This window comes from Pogona vitticeps, chromosome 2 (assembly GCF_051106095.1).
Source record: "Pogona vitticeps strain Pit_001003342236 chromosome 2, PviZW2.1, whole genome shotgun sequence".
NCBI classification, from domain to species: domain Eukaryota; kingdom Metazoa; phylum Chordata; class Lepidosauria; order Squamata; family Agamidae; genus Pogona; species Pogona vitticeps.
Window position 1 is genome coordinate 45,098,627 of NC_135784.1, and position 24,412 is coordinate 45,123,038.

General features: G+C 39.8%; 1 protein-coding gene and 1 long non-coding RNA gene across 8 annotated transcripts in view; one reads left to right on the forward strand and one right to left on the reverse strand.

Annotated features, from left to right (window-relative positions):
• The window catches only part of MITF (melanocyte inducing transcription factor), a 178,578-nt gene that overhangs the window by 86,563 nt on the left and 67,603 nt on the right, over positions 1-24,412 (forward strand). For all 7 annotated transcript variants that reach the window (XM_020791050.3, XM_020791049.3, XM_020791052.3 and 4 more), the window contains one exon: positions 12,250-12,496. In XM_020791050.3, the coding sequence (XP_020646709.2) occupies positions 12,250-12,496 (247 nt within the window). The remainder of the gene's footprint in view (positions 1-12,249; positions 12,497-24,412) is intronic.
• On the reverse strand, positions 3,574-8,529 carry LOC144586625 (uncharacterized). The gene is made up of 2 exons (XR_013541547.1): positions 8,393-8,529; positions 3,574-3,788 (listed from the first exon to the last, which is right to left on the reverse strand). It is a non-coding gene; the product is annotated as an uncharacterized LOC144586625 (long non-coding RNA).

Consider the following 24,412-nt stretch of genomic DNA (forward strand, 5'->3'; position numbering starts at 1 on the left):
TAAGTGTAAACGAGGAAGCTACACAGCTGTCACTCTATGGGTCTACTTGGTTCATCTCACTTTAATAACTTCTGAAGGACAGACTTTTAAACCTGCAATGTACTATCATGTGTGGTTTAAATAAGGACTTGTCTTAGAACAGAAGGCATTCTATTGCATTCCTTTTTCACTAAACTAAATCTCTTTTGCCTTGGTGAATATAATCTAAGGGTCGGACATTTTTTTCAGCTTCTCATTCCCTTTTTAAAGGGAAAAACCCATCTTACTGCAGCACTGGAAGGTACAGCATGAGGCAGGTGAAATTCCTCTTCCACCATTTAATTAGGCCACGTTTTATAGCTATTAAAATAACTAAGAAGTTTTATACATCACAAATGGACTGATGTTATCTTTTAAGTTACAATTGCAGCAGAACTTAGTTAATAAGTTATTGGGAAAATGTTACTTTGTTACTGGAAAATAATTAATGAAAAAGCAGTTTGTTTCTAAGCTCAGAATTTCTAAGCCCTGTCAGTGGTTCTAAGAATGCTAAAAAGTAATTCATGTGTAATAGATCACTGGTTCTTAACCTTGGGTTACTCAGGAGTTTTGGACTGCATCTCCCAGAAGCCTTCACCACCAGCTGTCCTGACTGGGGTTTCTGGGAGTTGCAGTTCAAAAGCATCCGAGTAACAAAGATTAAGAACCACTGTAATAGATCAATTTATTGTTGGGAGAACTCCTGTGAAATGTAGTGAAGTCCACAAAATTATAATCAAAGTATGCCTAATATTAAGCTGACCCATATTGTAATGTTGGATTAACATAAATTCAACTGAGGTCTTAAATTGCTAGTCATAGTAATTAAAAGAACAAAACCTTAGTGTCTTGTCACTAAAAGGAAACAGTGTCAGCTATCTGTCTGATCATATGTATAAACCAAGAAACACGTGAATGCAGCAAATTAAACATTTACATTTGATATTAACATGTATTAATGTCTCCTGTATCCATTTTGGTAGCATATATGAAGAAAATGAACCTTAAGAAGGCAGTAAGGCCTACACATGAGTACTAAACACCTGTTATATCAGTGGTATGATAAGAATATTTGACTTGGGTGTTTCCGCCCCCCACTCCACCTTCATCTTTGCTTTCAAAAATAATGCTTCTCACCCGGCTTCATGCTCTAAATATTATGTACTCAGCCCACACTAATGGAAGCCAAGCTTGTATTCTTGGCTTCTCAACCAAAATGCTTTCTCATCTCTGCAGTCCCACCTTCCCCTTTCCCCCTTCCCCCTCCAGTCCCGCTCCAGGGATAAAATAAAGTAATTTCTTTCCGTCTCATGCTCATGTGGGTGCTGGGTTCAGCAGTTCTGCTAATGGAGGAGGACTAGGGCATTAGTTGAGCAGTGAACTCCCTTTAGATTGAAGTGGCCAGGATCTCGATTGAGAGCCACCCCTAGTGACACATCCATTGCCAGGACTTGACGCTGAACCTTCTCCAAGAGTTTTGCAAAGCAGCTTAAACAGGAAGGATGAGGGGGAGAAAGATGGAAACTCTGACAATGCCAAAATGTATGCCTTGCTCACTTGAAAGCCACTGTCTCTAAGTGATGCTTCATTTGAAGGGTACAAAGGAAAAAAAAGATCCCCACTTTTAAAATGGAATGATTAAAACTGTGTTTTTGAAAGAGTAATTACGTAGATGCTGCTGCTTTCACTGCTTGCTATCTGAAAGGTACAGCAGCTGTGTCTGACCATGTAAGAGAAGATGTGGAAACCAGATAAATGGCATATCTGCTTAGTGGTTTTCTTGTTACAATGACAACAGTGTTTGGATGAGACAAAATAATGAATGTCAGTTTCAACACATGCATTTTCGAATGACAAACATTCTTCTGTTTGTGTGTGTGTGTGTGTGTGTGTGTGTGTGTGTGTGATTTTCATTTGTGTCTGAATGAAGATACACTTGTGGTTGAGGGGAAATGCTGAATAATATAAACTTAAATTTCAGATAATGTCAGTGGCTTTTTAATCTTTGTTTTACTTCTGCAATCAGCAGTGCCTCATAGCAGTTAATTTATCGGCTGTTAGAAATCTAACAGGAAAAGCAGTGGCATATTGCATGGTGAAATTTGGAGAAGAGGAACGCTAAACCCTTAGACCATGGTCCAAAGGGCTAATGTGAGCTCTGCATCTGATGTTGCTCCTGGGTCAATGTAGGGTGGGGAAAGGAGCTTTATAGCAGTGCTTCTTAACCTTTGTTACTCAGATGCTTTTGAACTGCAACTCCCAGAAACCCCAGTCAGTACAGCTGGTGGTGAAGGCTTCTGGGAGTTGGAGTCCAAAACTCCTGAGTAACCCAAGGTTAAGAACCAGTGCTTTATAGTACTGTCTTCTAGGGTGTAAAGGGAATACAGTGGGGTCTTGACTTGAGAACTTAATCCGTATTGGAAGGCGGTTCTCAAGTCAAAAAGTTCTCAGGTCAAATCTGCATTTCCCATAGGAATGCATTGAAAACCATTTGATCCGTATCTGCTCTTTTCCGTCCATAGAAACTAATGGGAAGCTGCTATTCCGCCTTCGACCACTAGAGGGGGATATTTTGTTTCTTTTTTTCTTAGGTCAAGAAAGGTTCAGGGAAGGCAGGGAAAATACAGTCCAGGCAGTACAGTACCAGGCAGTCCGAAGACTGTCTCCCAATCCACTCTCTAAACGCTGGGAGGAGTGAGGAAGCAGAGAGGAACCCTTTTCACTGGCCAACAGTTAACTGAAAGTTCAAATTTTGCACTTTTCCTGCCTCCCACGTGTTTTTTTTTAGTTCTTAACTCAAATCTAAGTACTTAAGTCAAGTCAATATTTTCCTATGAGAGCGGTTCTTAAGTCAAAATGTTCTTAACTCGAGCCGTTCTTAAGTCAAGACCCCACTGTAAAGTGTGTGTGTGTGTGTGTGTGTGTGTGTGTGAGTGAGTGAGTGAGTGAGTGAGAGAGAGAGAGAGAGAAAGAGTGAGTGAGTGAGTGAAAGAGAGAGAGAGAGAGAGGGAGGGAGGGAGAGAGTAGTTGAGAATGGAGCTTATGACCTAGGCATTTGGCAACTGATGACTGGAAAAGTAAACCCCTGCTCCACCTCCTAGAACTGGCCTCACTATTCTTTGAGAATATTTTTTTCAAGGCTTGCCTGTTGCATCTGCCCTTCAGTGCTTGGTGGAAGATTTCCAACCAGTCCCAAGACCTCTGTGCGCCTCTGCAAGTGAATGTAGCATTCAAGCAGATCAACAACCAGCATTTTATTGATTTGAAACTCACGGAGGGAGAGAGAGAGAGAGAGAGAGTTTCAAATTAGCTGAAAACATTAGGAAGAATGTCCTGATGGTAAAAACTATGTAACAGTGGAACAGATAGGAGATGATGGATTCTATCTCATTATTTTGTAATTGTTTCGGTAACTTGGGTTAGGGTGTGCGATACAGAAGGTAAAAGGGTTGGGGTTATGGGGGAGGAGAGACAAAAATATACTAACATCCATTCTACTCATATTGCAATATCAAGATTCACACTCCGCTTTTCTACTATTTTCTGCCTTCCAGATTTTATTTCACACTTAGATCTATGTTATTCGAGCACTATCTGGTGACCCTAACCATTTGTGGAATAAGTCCCAATTTCAGTTGCCTTTTCTAAAGGACAGTCCTTCATCACTTCTAATAGAATGTCCATTTCTGGTGTTTCCTTTATCTTCTCCGTATGATCTTCTTGTTTCGGTACCAGCTGACTTTTCCAATTTTTGGCATAGAGAATTCTGGCTGCGGAGACAATATATATATAACTAAACACCTCTTTGCTTTATCTATATTATCTGGTGTCATACCCAATACAAACAGTTCTGGGGTTAATGGCACCTTACAAAGCAATATTTGTTGTAACACAGTCACTCCTATCCAATATTGTTTCGCTAGTCTACAAGTCCACCACATATGATAATAGCTTCCCACGTGTGCTTCACATTTCCAACAGACATTCGATACATCTGTATATATCTTTGACAGTTTTTTCTGGAGTCATATGCTACCTATAAAACATCTTATATATATTCTCTGTTAAAATTAACCGATTTTGTAAGCTTTATATTATTTTGCCATATTTGCAACCATTGATCAATATCAATATTATGCTCTATATTTTGTGCCCACTTAATCATACATTCTTTAAGCATCTCATCTTGTATTTTAATTTCTAACAAATAATTATACATTTTCTTAATTATTCTATCTTTTGACCCTAGTAAAAATGTATCAAATGTCATTTGTTCTAAATAGAAACCCTCTATTTTGTCTTTGCTATATCTAGATTCTAGCTGTACATTGGTAATTGTAATCCTTGTATTTAATAAGGCCAAGAATATACAGTTAATACAGTATATACATTAAAATTGCAGAATGCAGGGGCCCGACTTCGTAGTGGGGTGAGGAAAATCAACATATCACTTCCACTCTGGCCACCTTACATTGGCTGCCCGTTCAGTTCTGCATTGATTTCAAAGTTCTAATGCTTACATATAAAGCCCTAAACGGTTTAGGTCCTCAATATCTGACGGAACGCCACATCCCACCTAAATCTACTCGTATCACTCAATCTAGCCAGGAGGCGAGGTTGAGGAGCCCAACGCCAAGGAAACGCGGAAGGAAAAAATAAGAAACCGGGCCTTCTCAGCAGTGGCTCCTCGCCTTTGGAATAACCTCCCTTCGGAGATCCATATGGCCCCTTTCTGGGCAATTGAAAACCTGGCTGTTTAGGCAAGCCTTCCCTCCAGCCACTACTTGATTTACTTTGTTCTTCCATCTTGAGTTCTATCTATTGATGTGCTACCTTGTTCTTATATTTCAAATTGTTTATATGTTGTTAGCCACCCAGAGTCCTCTTCATGGATTGCTGCCTTGTCGTGGCAAAGGGGCTTGAGTAACTCAGTGAAGCTATGGGCTATGCCATGCAGGGACACCCAAGATGGACAGGTCATAGTGGAGAGTTCCGACTAAACACAATCCACCTGGAGCAGGCAGTGGAAAGCCAGTCCAGTTTGCCAAGAAAACCCCATGACCAGAAACAAAAGGCTAAAAGATATGACACTGGAAGATGGGACCCTCAGGTCAGAAGGCATCCAACATTCTACTGAGGAAGAGCGGAGGACAAGTACAGGTAGCTCCAGAGCTAATGAAGTGGTTGGTCCAAAGCCGAAAGGACGTTCAGCTGTGGATGTGCCTGGAAGTGAAAGGAAAGTCCGATGCTGCAAAGAAAAATACTGCATAGGAACCTGGAATGTAAGATCTATGAACCTTGGTAAGCTGGATGTGGTCAAATAGGAGATGGCAAGAATAAACATTGACATCCTGAGCCGCAGTAAACTAAAATGGACGGAAATGGGCAAATTCAATTCAGATGATTATCATATCTACTATTGTGGGCAAGAAGCCCGTAGAAGGAATGGTGTAGCCCTCCTAGTAAACGAACGAGTGGGAAAAGCTGTAATGGGATATAATCTGAAAAATGATAGAATGATTTCAATACGAATTCAAAGCAGACCTTTCAACATTACAATAATCCAAGTTTATGCACCAACCACCTGTGCTGAGGAGACTGAAATTGCCCAATTCTATGAAGACTTACAACAACTTCTAAAACTGACACCAATGAAAGATGTTCATCTCATTCTAGGGGATTGGAATGCTAAAGTAGGGAATCAAGAGATAAAAGGAACGACAGGAAAGTTTGGCCTTGGAGTTTAGAACGAAGCAGGGAAAAGGCTAATAGAGTTTTGTCAAGAGAATAAGCTGGTCAACACAAACACTCTTTTCCAACAATACAAGAGGTGACTCTACGCATGGACATCATCAGATGGGCAATTAATCAGATTGATTATATTCTCCGCAGCCAAAGATGGAGGAGCTCTATACAGTCAGCAAAAACAAGACCTGGAGCTGATAGTGGCTCTGCTCATCAGCTTCTCATAGCAAAATTCAAGCTTAAACTGAAGAGAGTAGGAAAAACCACTGGGCTAGTCAGGTATAATCTAAACCAAATCCCTTATGAATACACAGTGGAAGTGAAGAACAGATTTAAGGAACTAGATTTGGTGGAAAGAGTGCCTGAAGAACTTTGGATAGAGGCTTGTAAAATTGTCCAGGAGGCAGCAACATAAACCATCCCAAAGAAAAGGCAATGCAAGAAAGAAAGTGGCTGTACAACGAGGCCTTACAAATAGCAGAGAAGTGAAGGGAAACAAAATGCAAGGGAGATAAGGAAAGTTACAGAAAATTGAATGCAGACTTCCAAAGAATAGCAAGGAGAGACAATCTTAAATGTACAATGCAAAGAAATAGAGTAAAACAATAGAAAAGGAAAAAAACAGAGATCTGTTCAGGAAAACTGGAGATATTAAAGGAACTTTTTGTGCAAAGATGAACATGATAAAGGACAAAAATGGTAGGGACCTCAGAGAAGCAGAAGACATCAAGAAGAGGTGGCAAGAATATACAGAGGAACTATACCAGAAAGATTTGTTTATCCCGGACAACCCCGATAGTGTGGTTGCTAACCTAGAGCCAGACATCCTGGAGAGTAAAGTCAAGTGAGCCTTAGAAAGCTTGTCTAACAACAAGGCCAGTGGAGGTGATGACATTCCAGTGGAACTATTTAAAATTTTAAAACATGACTCTGTTAAAGTGCTACATTCAATATGCCATCAAGTGTGGAAAACTCAACAGTGGCCAGAGGACTGGAAAAGATCAGTCTACATCCCAATCCCAAAGAAGGGCAGTGCCAAAGAATGCTCCAACTACCGTACAATTCTACTCATTTCACTCACTAGGAAGGTTATTCTCAAAATCTACAAGGTAGGCTTCAGCAGTATGTGGCCTGAGAACTCCCAGAAGTACAAGCTGGATTTCGAAGGGCCAGAGGAACTAGTGGCCAAATTGCTAATATGCGCTGGATTATGGAGAAAGCCAGAGAGTTCCAGAAAAACATCTCCTTCTGCTTCATTGATATGCAAAAGCCTTTGACTGTGTGGACCACAGCAAACTATGGCAAATCCTTAAAGAAATGGGAGTGCCTGATTACCTTATCTTCCTCCAGAGAAACCTATATGTGGGACAGGAAGCAACAGTTAGAACTGGATATGGAAACACCGATTGGTTCAAAACTGGGAAAGGAGTATTACAAGGCTGTATATTGTCCCCCTGTTTATTTAACTTATATGTAGAATACATCATGCAAAAGGCATGAATCCAAAGCTGGAATTAAGATTGCCACAAGAAATATCAACAACCTCCAATATGCAGATGATACCACTCTGATGACAGAAAGTGAGGAGGAATGAAAGAACCTCTTAATGACAGTGAAAGAGGAGAGTGCAAAAAACAGTCTGAAGCTCAACATAAAAAAACCCCCAAAAACTAAGATCATGGCCACTGGTCCCATCACCTCCTGGGAAATAGAAGGGGAAGATATGGAGGCAGTGACAGATTTCACTTTCTTGGGCTCCATGATCACTGCAGATGGTGACAGCAACCACAAAATTAAAAGATGCCTCCTTCTTGGGAGGAAAGCAATGACAAACCTCAATAGCATCTTAAAAAGCAGAGACATCACCTTGCTAACAAAAGTCCGAATAGTCAAAGCTATGGTTTTACCTGTAGTGATGTACGGAAGTGAGAGCTGGACCATAAAGAAAGCTGACTGCTGAAGAATTGATGCTTTTTGAATTGTGGTGTTGGAGGAAGCTCTTGAGAGTCCCCTGGACTGTAAGGAGAACAAACCTGTCCATTCTAAAGGAAATCAAGCCTGAGTGCTCACTTAAAGGTCAGATCCTGAAGCTGTGACTCAAATATTTTGGCCATCTCATGAGAAGAGAAGACTCCCTGGAAAAGACACTGATGTTGGGAAACTGTGAAGGCAAGAGGAGAAGGAGATGACAGAGGATGAGGTGGTTGGACAGTGTCTGCGAAGCAGCCAACATGAATTTAACCCAACTCCGGGAGGCAGTGGAAGACGGGAGGGCCTGGTGTGCTCTGGTCCATGAGGTCACGAAGAGTCGGACATGACTAAACGACTGAACAACAACAACAACAACAACAAGCCGCCCAGAGTAGTCAGTTCACTAAATGGGCGGAGTATAAATTAAATAAATAAATAAATAAATAAATAAATAAATAAATAAATAATAAAATAAATAAAGCAGTTTTGAAGTAGCCCTGTTAGTCTGTGCAAGCATATCAGGCAAAACACCTACTTACTCTTACACAGACAGAGTACAAGAGACAGAAACCTTATTCCATCTTAAACAGTAAGTGCTCTATTTATAGATCAACTCCACTTCCTCAGACCACTATTTGATACTTCATAGACTGCTTACCTTTAGAAGCTTTCCCTTTCAGCTGAAGGCACCCTTAAAGAGCTTTTTCCAGTTTCTTCTCTAGTTTCCATTTGTGATACAACACAGGAGAGCCATCAGTTACACCCCCCACCCCAATTTCAGGACTGCTAATCTTGATCTTCCCATATGACATTTTCTTGTATGGGTCTCTGCTGATGCTCATTTATTCATTAGTTCAAACTCTAAATGGTTCTTGTTTAGCCACAAATCAGCTGTTACTTTTTTCTTCCTTGTTTGCACTAGTTTTGGGAACTCAGGCAGTAGCCCAAAGGTTAGCTTTAAATTTGCTTTATATTGCAGAAAAGGAGGGCTGCATTTGATTCAACTCCTGGAAGGCTCAAGGACAAATTGCTGGCAGACTTTAAACTTCCTTGTTGTGTCACTCTATTAAAGTGGAGGCTAAAACATCACAAGGCAATGCACACTAAGGACGTGGAACGACGGAAGAATTGTACCAATGTTTGATAGTTGTTTTTTAATTATTATTTAGTGTCTTAAGGGTGAATATTTTGTCTGAGCTGTTGATGCTAGTGTATGGTTTCATTGTGGAGCTACTTATGCAACATCTTGTATGCCAGATATAAGTAGACATAAATACTTATGATTCTTCAAAAAGTTGACACTCTCCCATTTTAAATAAATCCATTTCTTCAGGCGTGGGATGTTTGTGTTGGTACCTTAGTTTCTAGAGGTGCTGATGAAAAGCAGGCAAAAATATTTGGGCTCCATTATAGGGAATGGAAGTGGTAAAATTTTAGGTGCCTAGTTGCAAGTACAGTGGTGCCTCGACTTACGAACTTAATGGGTTCCGGAACTCCAGTCATAACTCGAAATGGTCGTAAGTCGAAGCAATATTTCCCATAAGAATGCATTGAAATGCAATTAATCTGTTCTGGCTGAAGGAAAAAAAATCACCAAAAAAACACACAAAAAACCCCATACCATTGCAAGACCCATCGGTAACGTGATTAATCCATTCCGGCTGGGGGACGGAAAGAAAAGCAAACAAACCATGCAAGACCCTCCAGAAATGCAAAAAAAGCAAGGCAAAAAGCAAACAAACCATGCAAGACACTTGCAAGATGCTCACCTATCTGTTCTCCCCCCCCCCCTCCATCTCTACTGGAATATTTTGGATTGGATTTTGGATGAGAAATCTCTAGACCTTTTAAGTAGCAACTGTTGAAATATTTCTTCTATCAGTGCATTTGCTGTACAAAACTATTGTATTTAATTATGGTTACATAATTAAATGTTTATGTAATTCTACACAATATTTAAAGTTTTGCAAACTGTTTCGAGAAATCCTTGTTCTACCTGTCTCCTTCTGATATATGTATACACACATACAAATGAAGGATAAGCAGTTGTTTGAAGGATTTTCTGTGCTGCTGAACTTGATCGATAAGAAGTCCAGTAGTGGCAAACAGCTAGATATTGCTGCTAGTTCCCTTCCCTTAAGGATTTCTATAAAGCCAAAGTGCTCATTTCTCTTTCTCTTGTCCTGCCTCTCCCACTTGCCAGGCGCAAGATTTATATAACACATGTTGTTCGTCGGGTGGAAATCAAGAGCCGCTCTACTAAGATACACACTTTCTCAAAAAGCAAGGTAACTTGAGAGATGCCTTGTGGGATGTGAGAAGTCTTCACTCTTAAATGAAAATAGTTTTTTTTTCCTTCATGACTATCCCAGTCACTGACTTATCTTGGGCAGCTAATTAGTGCGATTATTCCACAGCTGTGTTAGTTTCGCCACAAAGGTTTTTCTCTTATTTTATCAAAAGGATCAGTCTCCCTGGGAATGTTTCAACTTGACAGGGCTGAAATAGTAAGATGGTCATCATTCTCTCCACCTTCCCCCCATCCTTTTGGAAATAAAAAAAAATGTAGGGGAAAAATAGCTTGCGGTCTGAAAAATCTCAGTGTGATCCTGCTTTGAGCGTGTCTTATGTTTCAGACTGTGGATAACTGATATAAGGAATGAAATGCATTAATTTTATACATAGGTAGGGAGCAACTTTGGAGAGACTGTAATTAGCAAAGGCAAGATTTCATTCTTTCCTGTTTTCTTTTGTTTTGCTTCTTGTGAGATATCTTAACAGTTGATCAGCATTCAAGGGATTTCCAGAACCAGATGCATTTTTAACCACCTAGAAGGACTGACATTTTAAAGGCAATAAATCTTATTCTAAGAAAGTCTAATGGGTTTTTTGTAAGATCTGTCAAGATGATGCAATCTTATTCTAATGTTATCTTTGCTGAGACATTTGTATGGTTCTCTAGTAGTGACCACTGATTAAAAGAAAGAAAAAAACTAAACTAAAAGGGTTTTCCTTAAAACACAGACACACACACACCCTCACCTTTAACCTAATGTTCAGTTCGGAAAATTCCCTTATGTAAAATGCCTTACTTGCCAATATGTGCAACAAGGCACTAAATTATTTCCAAGATGATTGGAGAAACTTTGCACACAAGTTATCAGCTGCACATAACTGACGGTTAGCTTCAGTGATCACACACTGTGCAATTGGTACAGGGAATCTGACTTTTAATTTTATGCAATACTACTGTAGTACTAAATGTGTTAATGTACTTGCTTTATGCTTGACTTTTAGGTTGCAATATTTATTATTACTCTTGTGATCATGTAGTTTTGAATACTGTTCTAAGTTTTAGTGCATTTTTAAAAAAAAGTTATTCCAGGAAATTGTCCAAGATATGTAGAGATAAACCCTGTATGTACACATGGCTTCCCTTGCAACTTTCAAAAAAGTCATCTTTGCCTGTTGTATTGGACTGGCCCAAAAGAATGCTGTTTATTTTTTCTCATTCGAATCTGTTACATCAGCCTATCAGGTTGCTCTTTAAACTTTGGTGGCACTTTTTGTGTCTCTCTCTAATAGATTAGTTCCCTACCTTAGGTTCCCAGATGTTCTTGGACTACACCTACCTGAAATCCTGGCCAGTGCAGCTGGTGATGAAGGCTTCTGGGAGTTATAGTCCGAGAACATCTGCGGACCCAAGGTTGAGAACCACTGTTTTAATATGTGGAACAAGTCTAAGCAAGAAGCTCACAGCAGCAGTGTAGGAAATAATTTGTTGCGAGCGTCTTGAGAGAGCCCAACTGATCATTTTGAGGGGGCTCATGTGATCACAATTGGCCTGACATCTGAGTATACTAAATGAACAGGACTGTGTAGTTCATTTTTCTGTCCGGACATGGTCAGTGGCGTAAATAGATCTTTTTCCAAAGAAGTGAGCAAGCAATATCTTGTCTGAAAGGACGGAAAAAATCAACTAGATTTTATTTTATTTTATTAGTTCCCTTAACATTCTATCTTTCCAGCAGTGGACTCAAGGCCGTGTGCATGGCTTTCCTCTCCCCCCCCCTTCATCCTAACAATAAGACTGCGTGGTAGGTCAGGCTGAGGAGAGAATGCCTCGTTGAAGGTTTCCGCTCTGAGTTGCACTGTTCATTGGGGACCAGAAATTGAATTCCTCAACCCTGCCATGATGTGCCATACTGTCCTTAAAAAAACCAGCAGACTAATGCTTTAAGTTAAAATGGTACAAATATAGTGAATGAACAGGTGCCATTGTAATAGTACCTCTGTGTGAACAGAGAACAAAACTCAAAGCTGACAAATACACTTTTTTTCAAATCTCAGTCTGTAGCGTTGCCATCAGACGTCCGTATTTGCAAAGCTGTTTCCTCCCTTCCGCTGGGGCATGCCATCTCTCCATCCAACTCGCTTGTAGTATAATTCTTCAAACTCCAACCAATGTAACTGATGAGTGACTGAGCGATCTGTCTCTTCTGGTGTTTCCCACAGCAGTTCAGAGCACCCCGGCGCTTCCAAGCCTCCACTAAGCTCCTCCAGTATGACATCACGGATTTTGCTACGCCAGCAGCTCATGCGTGAGCAGTTGCAGGAGCAAGAGCGCCGAGAGCAGCAACAGAAACAGCAAGCAGCTCAGTTCATGCAACAGAGAGTGGCAGTGAGTCAGACACCAGCCATCAACGTCAGCCTCCCAGCAAGCCTTCCTCCTGCAACTCAGGTCCCAATGGAAGTCCTCAAGGTATGTGAAATTTCCACCCTGTATGCTTGCAATCTCTTAGAAAATCGCAGTGGCTTAAATTAGCACAAGTTTCATGTGGCATGTCAAGCCCATTACACTTCAAACACAAATCATACACACATAACTCAATTTCTATTTGCTGTGCCTATTCCAAGAAAGGTTCATCTTACCTGGACCAGGAAAAAAAAATTTACAATTTTTTTTAAAATAACTTTTTTGTTTTGTTTTGATTTTTTTAAAATGAAACAGGTTCACAGGTTTTAAAAATAACCAATACATTTAAAAACTGAAGACTCTCTCTATATATAATATATAATTATATATTATAATATATCAATTTATAATATTATAATATAAAATAATAGATTATATTATATATATCTATAATATATATAATTGAATAGCTTTGTTTAAAAACTAAGTAAAGATCCTGCACAAAGGGTTGTTTCAGAAAGCCTTAATCTGGAGTGCGGTCTTTTGCTGTTAGCCATTAGTAATCCTTTTTTGCTCAAATGACTTCATTTCTTTCTGTAGCTTTTGTGTTTCTTACTAGTCCTGCTTCCTAATTACTGGAGAAAACTGTATTTGTTACAGACAGATATGCAGACTTCTTTGTTTTGCCTCTAGAGTTGAATTAGCCCAGTTCCAACAGAATAAAAATAGAATTTTTTTTAAAAGTGACACTAAAAATTTCAGTGAAAAACTGTAATTTACGGTCCGTTTTTTACTCCCTTGTTGCAGCTACAGTCAGTCTTATATTTTTCTCCTCATTTGATTCCGAAGGTTGCAAACAATCTTTAGCTAGTTTAAGCAGCCAGTTTAAATTTGTGTTCGCGTGTGTGCCAATGCAACGAGGCCAGTGATTCTCCAACACTATGGCATATTGGGGAATCATTCTTAATTAAGCGGTGTAGAGCAAGTATAGCATGGTTCTCAAATTGGAGGCCCAGGTGTTCTGGAACAACAATTTCCAGTAACCTGATCATTGACTGTGTTGGCTAGGGTTCCTGGGAGTTGTAGTCTATGATCACCTGGAGCCCCATATTTGAGAACTGTTGACGTTAATCATGCTGTATTTATTGAGAGAGAGTGAGGAACACTAGCAACAGCTATCATGCTTATACTGGGTATATTCTGGGTGAACATGGGGGCAAACTTTCCAGAACTGAAGCATCAAAAGTGGCTGGCTGGAACCATATATTAGGAATAGAAGATGAGCATGTTCTGATCTGGGCAGAATCCAGAGCAAGATCAAGTTCTGGAAAACCAAAGGGCCTGAGGGTCAGTACAAGAGGGATGGAGAAACTTTGGTTCTCCAATTGGTTTGAACATTAGCTCCCCAAAGTAGTAACCAATATAGCCAATGATATGTCATTATTGGGTTTGTAGTCTGAAAAATCTGAAGAGCCAAATTTCTTTAGCACTCTCGTAGAGTAAACCTTAAAAAGATGCATAGCTGGTACAATGGTCCATAGCATAATTTCAGAACCATTTTTCAGGGGATTGCAACAGTTTTACAAGGGATGGTAGATTGATTGATTGATTAATTGATTGATTGATTGATTGATTGATTGAATGAACGGACTTGTTAGTTACTCAGATAATTTTTAGCTGCTGCAATGCGAGAACAGCATAGTTTAAGACTACTTTGTCTGTGTTCATTTAAACATAGTAACCAAGAATTAATTAGAGAGTCTTGATGGTTTTTTATGCAACATATATGAATGAATGAATTTATTACGGTCGGGTGACCAGTTCATAAAACATATTTATGGCTAAAATATACAAAATGCAGTTTAAAAATATATACAACTAATTCATAAAACATATTATGTGGCTAAAATATACAAAATATAGTTTAAAAATGTACAATCAGTTCATAAAACATGTGGTTAAAATATACAAAATGCAATTTAAAAAGTGTACGGCCAATTCATAAAACATATTATATGGTTAAAATATACAAAATGTAAGTAAAGAAGTGTACAACAAATAATTAATTGTGTACTGGCTGTAAAATATGGGGAGAATCAAATATAGCATTTTTATAGCTATCCTTTGAACCATTGGATTGTCTAGGGCAAGCTGGTTTGGACAGGGTCTAACAGAGATATGTGTTTTCTGAACTGTGGTACAATTTTTAATTTTTAAGAGGCAAATTTCCTTGTGCCTGTAATTCCTCTGAAACATGCTATTAATATTAAGGTATCCTTATGCTAGGCATCATAACACCCACACCCAAATGGTTGATTTTATCTGGTTGGAGCTTCCGTATGGTTCCAGTGGGAGTAACATATACAAAGGGGCCCAAAAAACTATATTTGTTGTTCCTTTGGCCCAGCAGAACAAGAGGATTTGCATCCATGTGGACTGATGGCCATGCACCCTGTTACTCTCCAGAGCATGGGCTAGTTGTTGTTTCTTCTGTATTTCATGTTTAGGCCCGCTACAGTTAGTTTCACTTGGTTTTACTTTCCTTGTTTGTATTTGTGGTATCTGATAGAAGGCTACTTAGTCGTTCTGTTTTTATTCTGAGCAGTGACATTGTACTCAGGTTCATTGTTATCAAGATAACGGAAGCTGGTATGATTCTTAGGCTGTGTTAAATTCCAAGATGAGCAAGGATTTGTCAGTCTGTTTGTCAGTCTATTTTGACTCGCATAAATGAGGAAAGCACAACCAGTATTACTATTTTATAGTAAGTTGTTTGTCACATCAATGTGTCATAGCGTTCTAGTTTAACAGACGGTGTGATGCATGATGTTCCATCTTGCTACTTAGTCATCTCAAGCATTGCTTTCCCAGAATTTTTTTTGTACGTTTATATTCCTCTCTTCTATTGCTTATTCGCCACTTTGACTGTAAAATTAATATAACACAATAGAATGAAAATAGCCCTTGAAGAATAGGTGTGAACACCCCTCCCCCATGGCAGTAGGCCACCAGGATTGTCTCCGCTGCATTCTATAACATGAGAGACATTTCAAATGTCTCATGTAGAAACCGTTGCAATAATTCAGCTTCCATGTTGCTGAGGCACCTATCACTATGGCCAAGTGTGATCTTCTTGGCTAAGCAGGGCAGTGACACTCCGGGTAAAAAAACTGTCACTTCAGTTTCTAGGAGCAACACTGACTCCATAAGCATTCCAAGCTGTGGGCCAGTTCTTCAAAGGGAAGAGGTACCCACCCTTTTCTTTAAAAGGATGAATTCCAGAGTCTGAAACACTCCTTCTTTCCTGTCCTGGATTACATTTTAGCTTGTTTCTATTAAGATACATTGCAATATGACTCCTGTAATATGACTTCTCTACTGCCTCTTGATTCTGATTCAGATCTTCAGTAATTTCCCTGGCAGTGGGTGAAAAACACCTCACAGACAACACCTCACAAATGCCCTGATAGTCACTCCTAGTGGTTCCATGTGGAATAGGAAACCATATTGAATGCATATGAGACGCATATGACCACTGTCCGAAGAGTTGAACAACACCAGCCTCTGAAACTAACCCCTGGAAAAGGGCCATTTCCCTTTAAATACCAGAAGGTGAGCACAAACTGGAAACCCCTAGCAGCTACTCTAGAAGGACATCATTGTGGATAGTATTGAGTGCCTCTAGATTGCCATGCGCTTCTGTTCAGAAACCACCTTAATTCCAGGAATTTTGCCACTAGAATGGCCAGGAGTTTGGAATGAGGACAAACTACAAGGAGAAATACAAGCATTGTGCTCCATCTCCACTTCTTTTGTGAAGACCAGTCTACTTCCTGACCATCTCCTCTTCTCCTCTGAGGTGTGCAATGGCTTTCTTATGCCCCTGTTATATCTTTTCCATTTCATATCTTATTCTCTTCAGCAAGGCCCCAACAGTAAGGCAGAGAGTAAGCATAATGCAAGCTTCGAACAAGAGATCTAATCCCTCCTGCACCTTTGCAGTTCCTCAGTTGAATGGTGTATCTTTCTGTTATCCTGCACTTCCCACCTCCATCCCCTACCCACCTCTTTTTGAAGCCTCATATAACAGACACTAGGGAAAGTTCCAAGTTCAAAGCAGAGCTTGAAAAGGGCAAGTTGTTTACTTCCATAGCAAGGAGATAACTTAGTTATATTTCAAAAGGAACACAACAACTAGGAATGAAGTTACTCAGTGCCACAAATAGCAGTTCCTTGTTATTTTTCAAAGTTACTTTTTAAAAGCATGTAAAGATTCTATTTAGAGGAATATTGATAAAAATATCCCATTTTCCTATCAACTCTTAAGATTTTGTGTGTGTATATAAAGCAGCAGAATGTAAGGAAAATAATCAATGTAAAGAGTTCCTTTTTAAATAGCATAACAACAAATGCCTTTTTTTAACATTAAAATGCAAATAAATTACCTTTGAAAGTTGACTTTCCAAACTGTCATTCAGCCTGTGTACTCTGTTGTCAAGCTGTTTCCCTGTGTAATAAATGAGCATATGAAACCGTTTCATACTGTGGCAGAGCATTGATTCATTTAATCCAATAGTGTCTACACTACTTATACTGGAGATATCTAGGTTTGAATCCGGTGCATGAAAAACAAGAAGTCTACCACCAAGGTTACTTCCCCTGTGCACCCTATATGGGGAGCATTCATCTTTTGCTATACTGTAAAATTACGGCCACTGAATCTGTTTGATCTGAGAACAAATCTGAAATCAAAGATTTTTAATCAATGTGTTGTTTATTTACTTATTTATTTTATTTAAAATATTTTTAACCGGTCTTTCTCTTTGAAAGAAACCTTTCAAAAGTGGCTTCCAACAATTGAAAACAATATTTAAATTTGTTGTTTTTAATATGAATCTCTTAAAGAGGAGAACCAGGTATATAACTGAATAGGCTCCATGTATGAGATTAAAGGTTTACAGTTCATTTGTTTTGGGTGGGAAACTAGTTACCATCAAGTCTTTGTGCAGAAGCTATAATTAGGTGCTTTAGCTTAATGTAATTTTTTAATTCTATACCGTAAAATCCTGCAGTTAATCCTTGAACTCTCTTGAATCAGTGGGGCTTGGCTGTCAGTTCTGATCTGAAATGATTTATCTTTTCTTTCGCCATCACGTTGGTCTTGACAGTGGCAGATCTTTTGCCAAAGAGGGGCTGAGACAAAGCTTTGATATTGTTGCTTAGTTAGAGCAAATGTGAAATGACCAGACCACCAAGCAGGTTTTCATTCCCCCACAACCTGATCTTGTTCCATATTAATTTACCACCGTGTCTTTGACTATCAGTGTCATAAACGTGTATCAATACCTGCAGAAATCTAGATTACACTAAATCCATAGAACTTGCCCTAGGAGCTTGATTTCATTCTTGTCCTAGTAGATGTCCATTTCCCCCTTTTCATTCCCCCCTTCTTGAAAACATGCCACAGGATGCGAGCAACAGGGAGAAGGGGAAGCTCATCCCGGTTCAATTCCATTGACTTGAACAGCAACTCTACCGTCAGTAAAACGATCTGTTAGGATGCCAATCTAGGATTGCATGCTGAGTACCCTATATTAATAATGGTGTGCTGTCAATTCAATTCTTTGGTGACATTTTTCAGGGTTTTCCAGGAAGAGAGTACTCAGAAGTGGTTTACCATTCTCTGCTTCTGAGGTGCCTTGGGACTGTGTAGATTGCTTGAGGCCACACAGGCTCACCCTTCTCCCTGGAGGCCCAGTGGGGAATTTGAACTCCTAACTTCTGGCTCCATGGAAGTTCGGAATTCACCTAATTCACAGAGCTATCTAGCCAGTCTGAGTACCCTGATGTCAAGCACTAATTTTATGTAGTTTAGAGTGTTTATTGAAATGAGGCATGTGAAAGGGCCTCTGCCAGTGCACTTGCTGGAAGAAAACATTTTGGAAGACGATGGTATTCTGGTGAACTATCATTTCTAAGTACTTCTGTCAGTTATTAGAGTGTAGTCAAGGAATACCTCTGAAGCCAATCAAAGGGAGGACAGTGACCACTAACCATGGCAGTGTTTGGGACTGTATTGACTGTCAGTGTTGGGGAATACATTGACTGAGGCCAGATCCTCTGTGACAACTAGATGGTAACAACATATACATTGCTAACCATTGTGTGTGCTTTTCCGCAGGCTAAAGCTTAACAAAGTTTCATGCCATCTTATTCAATTACCTCTGTAATTCTTGCCACGTGCAGGATAGGCGTAAGGTGTGAACTAAGTCTTGGAGTGTGTGTGTGTCTTGCACTACACTGAATTAGTAGGTCAATGGTTGAGCCAAGATTTGAACTGGGGAATTCCTGGCCTTTATTTATGGCTGTTACATAGCCGCTTGTGTTCCCATAAACGGTAAGTGAGGAGAGATCAAATACAAATGCCTCTTTCTTCTAAGTAATGTGATGGTGTTCCTGTGGTAGTTTTTCAAAATTATTTTTAAAAGCTACTCTCCCTCATCTCAAGTGTCCCCAAGGCTTTCACAGATCTAAGGCAACCTTGTAACCTACAACAATGGAATAGGAATGTTGGTTACCACTGCCAGTTGGTGACATCATGAGCTTCTACTGAATAACTTTATGCAAAGAGGATTTTGCAAACTGTTTATGTTTGGACTGGGCAAAAAAAAAAACCCAGTAACCACTGGCTATGAAAATCTTATCCCCTTTCTTCCCTATTTCTAACATTACCTCCAATCCAATGTCATTGGGATGGTAATCTTTGATCCGTTCTTTCTTGAGAATGAAAAGAAAACAGCTGAAAAGTTTTCTTCCTGCTTCCCCTTTTTTTTTCTCTCGTTTGGTGTTTTGGTATTTTCTAATTACAAATTTGCAGATGTGTTTCTGCACAAAAATCTTATAATTTGCACACACAGAAATGTATTCTGTACAAAAATGCAAACACAATATTAGATTGCATCAACAGGAACAGAGTATCCAGGGAAGCTATATTAGCACTTCCTTTTACTTTGGCTGAAACCGAACCTGGAATACTGCGTTCAGTTCTGTGCAGCACAGTTTAAAGAAGACTGTCAATAAGATGATACTCAGCCAGAAGCACGTAACCAGGATGATAAAAGATCTGGAAATTAAATTATGTGAAGAATGGTTGAGTTAAATTAGGTATGTTGAGTTTAGAAAATAGAAGGCTGAGAGAAGAAACTATAGCCTTATTTATGTGTAGGTTCTGTGCTGTCAAGTTATAACTTATAGCAACCCTAATAGGACTTCTAAGGTAAGTGAGATATTTAAGGAGTGGTTTTAGGAGTTACACTCCCCTAGTGAGCTTCTGTGTCCAAGTGGGGATTCAAATCCTGTTGTCCAGAATCCTATTCATCACTCTATCCACTACGACACACTGGGAATCCCACATAGCCTTATTTACATATCTGAAATTCTGTCATGTGGCAGATGAGGCAAACTTGTTTCCTGCAGCTACAGAGGATAGGATTCAAAACAGTGGGTTGAAATTACAGGAAAGGAGATTGCAACTAGACATTATGAAAACTTCCTGACAGTAGACGTTGTTGAACAGAGGAATGGGTTCAATCCTCCAAAAAAAACTTATGATTTACAAAAGTGGGATATTGCTTCTGTGTACATGATTCAAAACTCCAGGAAATGTTCTTGTAATCTTGTGCCTGCATTGGCAGCAAGAACTTGATGCACCTTTTCTTGTCCAGCAAACTACTTTATATGATCAGATATTTTGAGACCAGATGATTTCAAATCTTAACTGTAGCAATGCTATGGGCAACAAGGCCAGAATTTTGAGAGATTGTGGTCTAAAAAAACCCCCCACCCTCCCTCCACCTTCTCTGTATTTGACATGTCTTCACTGCTAAAGCATGCCTAGAATCAGAACTGGAAAGGACTTCACATGTAATCTACTCTGACCAGCACACTTGCTCTTGGTTTGTAAATGTCAACTACCTTACAGAACACGGGGAAGGTAGTTAAAAGAACAGAAACAGCAGATCATGCAAGACATCTGCTCTATAGCTGATGCTGAATCGGAGCTTGGCTAGATCTTGGTGAACCTGCATACAGTACTTCTATTTTCCATGGAGAGTGTTCTCAAAAGTAAGTGAGGAGGGAAGCAGGCCCCCAGCTCTGACTCCTATGCCAGAATGCCCTACGTTTCTGTTGCTGGTGTTTAAAAAAGGAAAAGAAAGAAATTGCTGTTCTGTTTTGAAAGACAGAAGATTAGCAAAAGGGATTTATGGGATATCTTAAATCTCATCAGGAACCAAATTAATATCTCCATCAACTTCAGGACTGTTGGGCAGGAAAACCTGACTTTAGCCCAGTTACAAACGTGGTTACATCATGCCAAGAATTTAAGCTTGAGGATTGTAGAGTTCTCTGCATCTTAAAAAAGAGAGAGAGAGAGAGAGAGAGAGAGATGCAGGGATTATGAAAAGGTATGTTAATGAGGCTGTGCTATGCCAGCTAGAGTATTTATAGAGAATGCTGTTGTACAACTAGTAAAACTGTGCCAAGAACATGAGGTGTACTCTCTCTCTCTCCTTCTTCTTCCCTCCCTCCCTCTCTCAGACACATAGGATTCTGTTTTCTTCCTTTCCATTCTCATTGGAAAGCCCAGTGGTCCAGTTTGTTTGTCTGTAATTATCCAATGGATGCAGATATGTGGGGGCAAACCCTTAACTGCCTTTGTGGTAGTTGGTGGGTGGATTGAGAACTCTCTTTACCTCTTTAGAGCTTGGTATATATTTCATTATCTGTACATAAGAGTGAACTGAAAGTCACCATATAGTTCCTGTATGCTGTAGATTTACTTCTAGTGCTAAAGAAGAGGCCATGGCCAAATTTCTAATATCAATTAGAGTGGACTAACTGGATCAATTAGTGGGATGTGGTGGCGCTGTGGGTTAAACCACAGAAGCCTCTGTGCTGCAAGGTCAGAAGACCTGCAGTCGTAAGATCGAATCCACGCGATGGAGTGATCTTCCATGGCTAGTCCCAGCTCCCGCCAAGCAAGCAGTTTGAAAGCATGCAAATGCAAGTAGATAAATAGGTACCACCATGGTGGGAAGGTAATGGTGTTCCGTGTCTAGTTGCACTGGCCATGTGACTACGGAAGATTGTCTTCGGACAAACACTAACTCTATGGGTTGGAAATGGAGATGAGCACAGCCCCCTAGAGTCAGACACGACTGGACAAATTGACAAGGGGAATTTTTACCTTTACCTAACTGGATCAATGGCCAGCATCTTATTTTGTAGCTCCACTGGCATAGTGGGAATTAAATCACTGGCAGAGGCAGATTGCCACTAATTAAAGAATTTCTGGTTGCCTGTGGCTCATGTGCCATAAGATGAGCTAGCACTGCTGCTCACCCTACTGTGGCTTTGTGTATGGAGCTATGGAACAGGATACTGGGCAATGGGTTTTACATAAGTGTTGCCTTTCCACTCAATTTCAATGGTTCTGCTTCTGGTTGAGACTAGCAGCTGGATTTAGGCTAATAATTCTGGACTTTGAAAAGGAAACCAAACATATTAAGGGGTCAACTGGAACATCCAGGGTAGCCGTGCCTCTTAAATGCCAGCAAGTTAATAGAGGATCAGCATCAGTCCAAAGGGGGCTGTTACATATATGTACATCCATATAGAGCATCCTCCATGGATATGGAACCCCAGGGAAAAAAGTCTGCTAGCCTGCTTCAAAACAATAGTTGGCATGCATGTTGCTCCAGATACTGCATGCCTGCAATTTTAGCAAATATCTCTTCAGTCAAAGTTTAGCCTTTTGTGAATAGCACAGGACTGGGCAGATTCTATCCATGCAAGACCTATGGACCCCCTGGGTTTACCACTGCTTCAAAACAAGTGAAAATTTGATGCTCGCAGATCAGAGCCAGTTACCTATGGTGCCCCAGGAGCCATATCTGAGATAATCTGCATATGCAATGGAGGAACACCGAGGCTGAAAGAAAAACAAAAGGCAAATGCCATAAAACTGGTCATGGCAAATGTATAGCAATGAAATGTGTGACTGTGAAACAACTGGGAGGTAGACGCCTTTGCAGATAATAGGTATTCTGTGTTGTGATTGTGGTTGTTACCTACACCAATATTAATAAGTATGAAAGACACTCCATCTGAAAGGTTATCTCCTGCTGTGATGTTTTTATTTTTATTGTGTCTTCTTGAATAAATGTTTGCAGCAAAGGGCCCAAAGGAAGTGAATATTCAGTTAGCTGAATTGAAGCCATGTTGTGTTCCTACTCAAGTTTTAGAGCTTGGAAAAATTACTTGAACTAGGGAATTCTGGGAATAATATGAAGTAACCTTTCCAAGCTCTAATTTCAAAACATACTTCAGATAGTTCTTCATTCAATCAAAGTAATCAAAATAATCACTGCCATTTTTTAAAAAAACACATTGTATTACCTCAAGCTTTGCATATTTCATGAAAGATTCCTAAGATTTATTAATGGACAAAAGGCTTCTTTGATTATGTTGAATACTTATAGTTCGGTTTTCTGCTAAATTTTATTGGGTTAGAATTTAAAGTGTAACGGATATCTGTGGGCTTATATTTAGATTTCTTTCATGCTTGGATTCTTTATGATAAAAATTGCAATATATTTTACATCACTGTCCAGGCATTAGACATACCAGTATTTTAATATTTTTCTGTCTGGCAAAATAATACTTTTTTCACCAGCTACTAATTTTCACACCAAGTTTTTTGATTCTTTGTTTTATTTTGTTACTTCTACACACTAGCAGAAATCAAGTAAACATATGGAAGTCATGTTCAAAGTGCTGAGTATACTATTTCTATAGTTGCATGGTAAACTTATGCTATCTCATATTTAAATAATTTCTATTTGTAGAATAAGGGCAGTTCCCACCGTCCTCCTGCACTCTCCTGTTGTTGTTTAGTCGTTAAGTTGTGTCTGACTCTTTGTGACCCCATGGACCATAGCACGCCAGGCCCTCCTGTCTTCCACTGCCTTTTGGAGTTGGGTCAAATTCATGTTGGTAGCTTCGATGACACTGTCCAACCATCTTGTCCTCTGTTGTCCCCTTCTCCTCTTGCTTTCACACTTTCCCAACATCACAGTCTTTTCCAGGGAGTCTTCTCATGAGATGGCCAAATATTGGAACCTCAGCTTCAGGATCTGTCCTTCCAGTGAGCACTCGGGATTGATTTCCTTCAGAATGGATAGGTTTGTTCTCCTTGCAGTCCAGGGGACTCTCAAGAGCCTCCTCCAGCACCACAATTCAAAAGCATCAATTCTTCAGCGGTCAGCTTTCTTTATGGTTCAGCTCTCAGTTCCGTACATCACTACAGGCAAAACCATAGCTTTGACTATTCGGACTTTTGTTGGCAAGGTGATGTCTCTGCTTTCCAAGATGCTGTCTAAGTTTGTCATCACTTTCCTCCCAAGAAGCTGATGTCTTTTAATTTTGTGGCTGCTGTCACCATCTGCAGTGATCATGGAGCCCAAGAACCTAAAATCTGTCACTACCTCCATATGTTCCCCTTCTATTTGCCAGGAGGTGATGGGACCAGTGGCCATGATCTTAGTTTTTTTGATGTTGTGTTTCAGACTGTTTTTTGCACTCTCCTCTCTCACCCTCATTAAGAGGTTCATTAATTCACTTTCTACCATCAGAGTGGTATTATCTGCATATCTAAGGTTGATGATATTTCTTCTGGAAATCTTAATTCCAGCTTGGGATTCATCCAGTCCGGCCTTTCGCATGATGTATTCTGTATATAAGTTAAATAAGCTAGGGAGACAATATACAGCCTTGTTTTACTCCATTCCCATGCAATCTCCTATGTGCCCCCAAAATTTAATCTGGAGAGCTAGCTCAGTAGTTTAGGTATGGTTGGGAGTTCTATTTCCCTCTGGGTCTCCTTGATGGGCTGGACTTGATGATCCGTAGGATACCTTCCAG